The sequence below is a fragment of the Mytilus californianus genome, unplaced genomic scaffold (genome assembly GCF_021869535.1).
Source record: "Mytilus californianus isolate M0D057914Y unplaced genomic scaffold, xbMytCali1.0.p SCAF_13, whole genome shotgun sequence".
Classification (NCBI taxonomy): domain Eukaryota; kingdom Metazoa; phylum Mollusca; class Bivalvia; order Mytilida; family Mytilidae; genus Mytilus; species Mytilus californianus.
The window spans coordinates 6,571,589-6,579,889 of NW_026262615.1; the positions used below are offsets into that span (position 1 = coordinate 6,571,589).

At 31.6% G+C, this 8,301-nt stretch overlaps 1 protein-coding gene across 1 annotated transcript; it reads right to left on the bottom strand.

Annotated features, from left to right (window-relative positions):
• Positions 1–1,778: 1,778 nt before the first annotated feature.
• Positions 1,779–8,023, bottom strand: LOC127723092 (ectin-like). The gene is made up of 4 exons (XM_052229539.1): positions 7,875–8,023; positions 6,731–6,889; positions 4,675–4,740; positions 1,779–2,683 (listed from the first exon to the last, which is right to left on the bottom strand). Exons 1-4 carry the CDS (start codon positions 7,993–7,995, stop codon positions 2,616–2,618), a joined length of 414 nt encoding a protein of 137 aa, XP_052085499.1. The 5' UTR covers positions 7,996–8,023; the 3' UTR covers positions 1,779–2,615.
• Positions 8,024–8,301: the final 278 nt, after the last annotated feature.

The following is an 8,301-nucleotide window of genomic DNA, read 5'->3' on the forward strand; positions in this document are numbered from 1 at the left end:
TATTATTACTATATGTAAAAAAGTTAGAATAGCTATTATTCTTGCAAATGGAGGTATATAGCTTTTCTAACTCCCTAACATAGTAATAATACTCCAATAAGTAGTTGGTATGTATTAAACATTCTTATAAAGATGTTTATAAAATTTTACTTAGCCATGGTTTTTTTACCTCCCAGCCGTGGTATATTGAACCCCCTCCTATACACCTCCAATTTAAAAAAATATAGCTTTTTAACTCCATTTCATAGTTATAATACTCCAATAAGTTGTTGGTATGTAATAAACATGCTTATAAAGATGTTTGAAAATTTTACTTAGTCATGGTATTTTGACCCCCCTGCCATGGTATATTGAACCCACTCCTATACACCTCCATTTTCAAGAATTATAGCTATTCTAACTCTTTTACATAAAAATAATACTCTAATAAGTAGTTGGTATATATTAAACATGCTGGAAAAGATGTTTGAAAAATTTTACTTAGCCATAGTATTTCGACCCCCCCTGCCATAGTATATTGAACCCCCTACTATGCACCTCCAATTTCAAATATTATAGCTATTTTAACTCCTTTACATAGTAATAATACTCCAATCAGTAATTGGTATGTATTAAAAATGCCTATAAAGATGTTTGGAAAATTTTACTTAACCATAGTATTTTGACCCTCCTGCCATAGTATATTGAACCCCCTACTATACACCTCCAATTTCAAATATTATAACTAATTTAACCCCTCTTAATAGTAATTATACTCCAATCAGTAATTGGTATGTATTAAACATGGCTATAAAGATGTTTGGAAAATTTTACTTAACCATAGTATTTCGACCCCCCTGCCATGGTATATTAAACCCCTTACTATACACCTCCAATTAAAAAAAAAACATAGCCAACATATTGTACATTTAAAAATCTGCAATGCTTTTGACTAAAACAGGAGGGTTCAATTTTTCAAGGTGGGGTTCAAAATAACATATGGGAAAAATTACCCCGGGGGTCAAAATACCATGCGGTATAATGACCCCGGAGTCAATTTTCCATATGGTATTTTACCCCGGGTTCACTTTTCAGGGGGTTCAAAATACCTTATGACACCGGCTATATGCAGTTTTTTAAAGGTTTTTTGGAAGTTTTTTACCCAATATTTGGACTGAGCTTTTTATAGTCCTTTTAATGTTAATACTAAAGGAGAGAAGGTCACGTTTTTCATTTAATGAAATATTCCCCTTCGTGAATGATGATATTGCATACATTAGTTAGACGAGAGAAACATGTGGATGATTACCTGCTTATCCATCCTTTTTTTGCTTTTTGCAATGGCATTGTCACTTTGTTTTTCGACTTATGTGTTCGACTATCCTTTTGGTATCCTTTGCCTCTATTATACACTCAAAATAATGATGTTACCATATAAAAACAACAGTAAATGACTGTGTTGGCTGTAACATCAACACATTTGTCGTGAAGAGAGGATACAGCATGCACAATGGATTTTTTGAAAGGATTAAAAACCCATGTGCTCATTTTATTCGTAGAGTTTGAATCCCCTTCTGAATGCACGACTGAATAGCTCTGATCTATTCAGATAAAGTGTATAGTTTTGGTTCACTTGGGTCTCATTTTACCATCAACTACACCCATCAGTAATTTGGAGTTACTGAAAGTTGAAAATAAGTATACCTCCTGGTTGTGAATTATATGTATTTGGTATTATGAATCATTTGCCTTGATCATTCGATATTTATATGGCAAAAAAAATATGGAAACATGTACTATTAAATTTATACCCGCATTTATTGAGAAAAAAATCACATATATCAATTATTCAAATACAAGTTGAAAATACCAATGAATATTCCCACAAAATATCACCAAAAAAATGTAACATGTAGCTAATGTATATCCCACAAAATATCATCAAACGATATAACAAAACGTTTATTCTCACACACTTTTACAAATTTAATGTCATACATATTATTAATAAACAGATGCAATGCTATAATAGGTGGTCCAATAAAACTCATCTAACCTAATAACTGAATTCAAGTTTACCTCCTGGTTGTGAATTATATGTATATGGTATTATGAATCATTTGCCTTGATCATTTGATATTTATATGGAAAAAAAATATGGAAACATGTACTATTAAATTTATACCCGCATTTATTGAGAAAAAAATCACATATATCAATTATTCAAATACAAGTTGAAAATACCAATGAATATTCCCACAAAATATCACCAAAAAAATGTAACATGTAGCTAATGTATATCCCACAAAACACCCTCAAACGATATAACAAAACGTTTATTCTCACACACTTTTACAAATTTAATGTCATACATATTATTAATAAACAGATGCAATGCTATAATAGGTGGTCCAATAAAACTCATCTAACCTAATAACTGAATTCAAGATTACAACATACAAGTAAGACTAAGTAAGTTTGCACTCGAGAGAAAATAAACCACACAGATTGTATCGATTGAAACGATTGAAACGAAAGCAAAGAATGACTTTTCCCACAATGATGATGATAAAATTCAAACCATGTTAGAATTGTCCCTCAGTTTTATATAAGAATGAAATCGATCCACTTTGTTTTTATTTTTTCCAATCAAACTTGTCCCTTCTTTTTTGGTTCATGGCTTTCAATTTACGCAGTTTTTTTCCTGGAAGAAAAAGAATAAATAAATGACCAGCCGCACTGTCTTACATGTGTGATATTTCGACTGAGTGTGGATTAACATGGTGGGTGATATATCAATGTCGTAATAAATTCAAAATTGGAAAATAATATTAACTGCATTGACACAACAATAAACTGATGACAAAAAGATATGTCTCGCCTGTAGGCATAAAAGTCAGAAATAGACAATCTGATGGACAGTAACATTGCTTATTATTTCAAAGTCATTTGACCATGATCTTGTGGGCAGGGCCTTTAAATGATCACTAACTTAGATGTACAGACAGTAATGTAACTATATAGACAATATCATTGTCTATTGTAAGCAGTTCTTAGCAATCTAACTTCAGCAGAAAACTTAACATTGAAAATTCATAATTAATTCAAAGTCGCTGAACCATGACCTAAGGGCCAGGGCCTCAAAATAGTCGTCAAACAGATATGTACTGATAGTAATGCAACCTTATATTAAATATAATTGATCTATCAAAAGTAGATCCTATCAAACTATGTTAAGTAGAAAAGTTAACATTTAAAATTGTTAGTTCATTCAAAGTCGCAGAACCATGACCTAGGGACAGGACCTCAAAATGGCCGTCAAACTAATATGTACTGATAGTAATGCAAGTTTGTATTAAATATCAATGATCTATCACAAGTAATTCCTTTCAAACTAACTTAGGCAGAAAACTTAACAATTGTTGACGCCATCGTTGCCGTCGCCGGAAATGCAATCCCTATATTTCGCTTTCCGCGACTTTTATCACAGGCGAGACAAAAATTGTATGCACTGGCTACGGTTACCCGCGAAAAGTAACAATAAAAAAAGATTATTTTTACTTCTGAGACTAATTCCTGAAATTTATTTCTGGAGAGGAATCCAATTTCATACGGAATCTGCAGGTAACAATAAAATATTTTTTTATTGTTACCGGCAGTTATAGTTACTCACAAAATTTTACATTTGCAAATCATATTTTTTTTGTGTAGCATCTGGATACTTTGTACGTCTTCCTGTCATTGCCCCGTATTCTTTGGTTAACATATTTGAAAAAAAAATTGAATAGAAATTATTTAATGAACACAGCAACATTTATACATTTATACATAATAAGAAGTATTATAGCTATTTATTTTGGTGGCACTTCTGGCACATCGAGTATATAGCCTTACTTGACACTTTGAGGCCAACACATCTTAGGTGGTACCCTGATACCTGTTGCAAACAATAGATTCATATATATGGAAGTGAATACCACACACTAAGCAATTCCACTCTGCTGTGTTCTTCCTCTGCTATATCTGTTTTTTTTTTTGCATTTTCCATGACTCATTAGAAAAATATTCTATGATTCTATTGAGATTAATGTTTTCGTCGAGCAATTTCGTAGGAAATTTCTCAAATGAAAGAAATTGTTCCTCTGGGGTTATAATCACAACTTCTTCTATATAATTGAACAGAATTTGCATCTTGGAATTGTTGAAGTTTATAATTAAAATTTTTAAAAGATATAAACTTTTCACTGACCACAAATTGGACAGTTTGCTCATTCGAGTAACGAATAGTGAGCTGCTTTAATCGACCACCCTATGGCAATAATAAACGTCATATTGGTCAATTTATCTGGAAGTTTAATCATTTTTAATGTTACATCATAATTTAATTGTTTAAATTTATTTCCTAGATTGCTCGCAAATCAAACATTTTTTTTAGACCAGTGCCTACCTGAATATATTTTGCGGGTAATAATTACTGCAGGTAACAATAACACATTATATTATTGTTACCTGCAATTTCCGTATGAAATCGGGTCCCACTTGGTAAAATATCTCGGCAAGCAGTATCAATAGTAACAATAATTATTTCTTATTGTTACTTTTTGCGGGTAACCGTAGCCAGTGCTAACATTGTATTAATGTCGACCATAACTTCTGGTTGTCATAATGAATGAAAAGATTATGGGGGAAATCTACCTGATTTATTGTCCAAATTGTCTACTGATTTGTTGTTGGATCCTTTGTTTGAGTGACGGCATGATTCTGTAAAAAGATATGAACAATATACAATCTCATTGACTCAAGATTTCGCTAAATACAGTGAGACTTTTATAGACCCATCTTGACTATCAGTAATTGTTTTATAAATAAAGGCAATAGTAGTATACCGCTGTTCAATAGTCATCAATCTATATAATAACTGAAACAAATCCGAGTCACAAACCAAAACTGAGGGACACACATCAACTATAAGAGGAAACAAAACGGAACAACAGAAACACTGGACTGCTACAAAAACAAACGCCAACATACATAGAAACGGACTATGTGATAACAACTGCCATATTCCTGACTTGGTACAGGACATTTTAAGAAAAAATTGTGGGTTGAACCTGGTTTTATGGCTAGCCAAACCTCCCGCATATATTGCAATGTTAAACATACCGCTAAAATGACAACATTACGTTACAGAAACACAGTACGAATAAATGCAAGAACTTTCAGAACAGAGAAATACGTAAATAAATAATTAAATAGTACATTTCAACATGCAAACCACAGAATAACAACAAACACCTAATGTCACATTAAACTTGTTTTCTTATTTGGATAGTAATGGCATATCCTTGAATTATTCTATTAAACCTATTAACAACTTAAACAAACTTAGAATGATAAATGCAAGCGTGAAATGTTGTATGGATACCTGTCTAGTAAGGAAGACTGAGTGTATGTTACCCTGTAGCTTTTTTGGTTTATTTTTGTTTTTTGGTTGGGAAAATAGATTTATAAATACTTTTCAGAATAACAGTATCAATTTATCATGTTAGCAAAAATCAGCTTCAGCTTTGAAATAAAGATGTTTACCACCGGGTCGATGACCCAAGGGTATCACCACGCCAGTTATCAGCACTTTCATGTTGACATGATATATAAATAATTTGTTCATTTTCTGTCAATTCATGATTCAGGGGATTTAATGAAATAAGTGATTTTTAAATCACTCATTTGAGTAGCAAATTAGAAATTCTGTGATTTTGTAGTTTTGCCAAAAACACACAGGTTGAGATTATATCTAATTATTTGAAAAAAATAATAAAAAATACTGTTAGGTAGCATTGTTTACGCCTTCTATGCAATCATTCTTCTGTAAATTCTAAAATTGTTGAAAATAATGCTACAATGAAGGCTTTACATAATGATCTTATACTTTCCAAACAGATTTTTCCCATGAGTGGGCGTATTTTTCTGTAAAATTCAAGGTTTCGGTTTTTAGATAATGTAATAAAATTTTACTGTTCGCTATAAAAAATTAACTGTTCGGGGATTTTGAAAATACCGTGTGTGTGTGTGTGTGTGTTTGTGTGTGTGTGTGTGTGTGAGTGGGGGAGAGGACAGTTAAGAAAACACAAGTATGATATGAGTGATTTTCATGTCATTATCCCATTTTCAGTACAGGGTCATCATCTGACATGACAGATCATCCTATCAACACAGATGTTGTTTTTGATAAATTTAACATCATAATTAATTCCAGGATCATGAATATTATATATGTAAAGCTACTTAGCCTAGTGATTTAAATGTACTATTTAAATAGGTGATTGATAAAGAAGACTACTCTTACTTGCAGCATTTCTGGAGGAAATGTTACTTGAATAAGTGATTTAAAGAAATATTATTGCCCTGACTGTTTATTGTTTTTGAAATGTTGAAATTTTTGGAAACGCTAAGGTTTTTTGATTGCCTTAACCATATTTGGTACTTTACTTTTTTATTCCCTTTACCATGTATTTGATCTTAGCTCAAAACTGATTTCATTCAAACGCTACAGATGAGTCTCACGTAGAAGAAACACGCGTATGGCGAAAAAGCCTTACATCTTCAATGTTTTTTTTTTATTCTGACTTCACAGAATATAATGATAGATTTAACAGGTTTTAATAAGTTCTAAAAAGAAGTGTTCCGCTCTGGTTAACAATTAAATTATAAGGTAATGTTGATTTTAATCTGATGTATTTAAAGAATTTACCTGGACATTTTCCTAAGTTGCAAAGTGATGTTTCAGTTCTGGAACCAACACATTTCAGTCCATCGTCAGACGGTGGGGGATTGTCACATGTTCTGGTTTTCACTATCACACCATCTCCACAAGTAACAGAACATGAGGAGTTGAACCAAAGGCTCCATCCTTCATTTAAAAAAGATGAAAACAAGAAGTTATCAATCTAATACTGTTGCAAAAATATTGAACAATTTTTCACTATTAGCAGTCAGTTTGGTTTAATTTTGTCATCATAAATTGAAAACCTCAATTTTGCATAAGTTATTCCCACAAAACAATCATTTGACCTCATTTGAATACTCATGCATGCATCATACTCATAATTTTACCTTTAACTTATTTAGGAATTATTAAGTTCATTAGTGAAAGATATTGGTCTTAAGCTTCTTCCCTTGTTTAACCTTTTCTTTTCTAGCAATCAAAGTCAGACTGCAGTCACACCACATGAAGTTTTGTAAGTTGGAAATAGGTTTTTGCATGGTATCAATCAAAAACGACAGTTAGCGCCAATTTGGATAACTTGAATTTACCGGAATTGACCTTTTTATTATGATCAGCAGTAGTTATCCAATTTTCATTAATTTCATGTAGTGTAAATGTAACCTTATAGGTATAAAAAAACTAATCCTATCTTTCCTATATATCAAACATGTAAGGTATACTATATAGAAAAAAACAAACTGTGTTATTCAGTTGTTTAAGATTGTGTCTGCTAAAAAATGTAAGTCAAAAGTTACTTAATTTGGTCAATTAAAATTGTCGGTAAAGAGAATGAGGCTCTAGTCAAAACTCCAACTTAGTGTCTTACTGTTTTTCTCACCATCACAAGTGTGACTTAATAAAAAAAACTAAAACCAATTTAGCAACCAAATTTACAAAATTAATGACATACAGATATGGAATAAAAAATGGACATGAGGTATGTATCGAGAATGTTAAATGTTCAGGCACTTTCACAACAAATCTGAAAAAAGAAATGGAAGCATGTCTAAGATATTTATTTTTATTTCAGATAGTTGCTACAGTGGTCAAATTGGAAATGAATAGATTGCATATACACAAAATATGAGTAAATTTCATCATTTATTAAGAAATCTTTTTAACTGCTTACCTGGAATTATGCAGCCTGTCATGTTAAAATTGCGAATATCTATGGTGGTATTCAAACCAGTACATGTTCCTATGTAAACAAGGTTTGTTTGATTTGATGCCCATTCTTTAAAATCAATCATGCGGCAGCATATGAATTGGTTTCTGTTCATATTCCTTAAATATTAAATTAATGTAAGGTTAATTTCTATGTCATGTACATATCCATGTGACTTCTGCTTTTTCACACTATTGCGAAACAATTTGAAATCTCAAGGGGAAGAAATATATATAAGATACGGCAACAACATGGAATTATAGAAACAACGACAAAGTATCATGTTGTTTCTACAGATATTGGCAAAAAGAGATATAAATCATCAAATCAAAATAGGTAGAGCTTTTAATTAAACATTAAGCAAGGCATTTTATTACGTAAGAGGAACAAC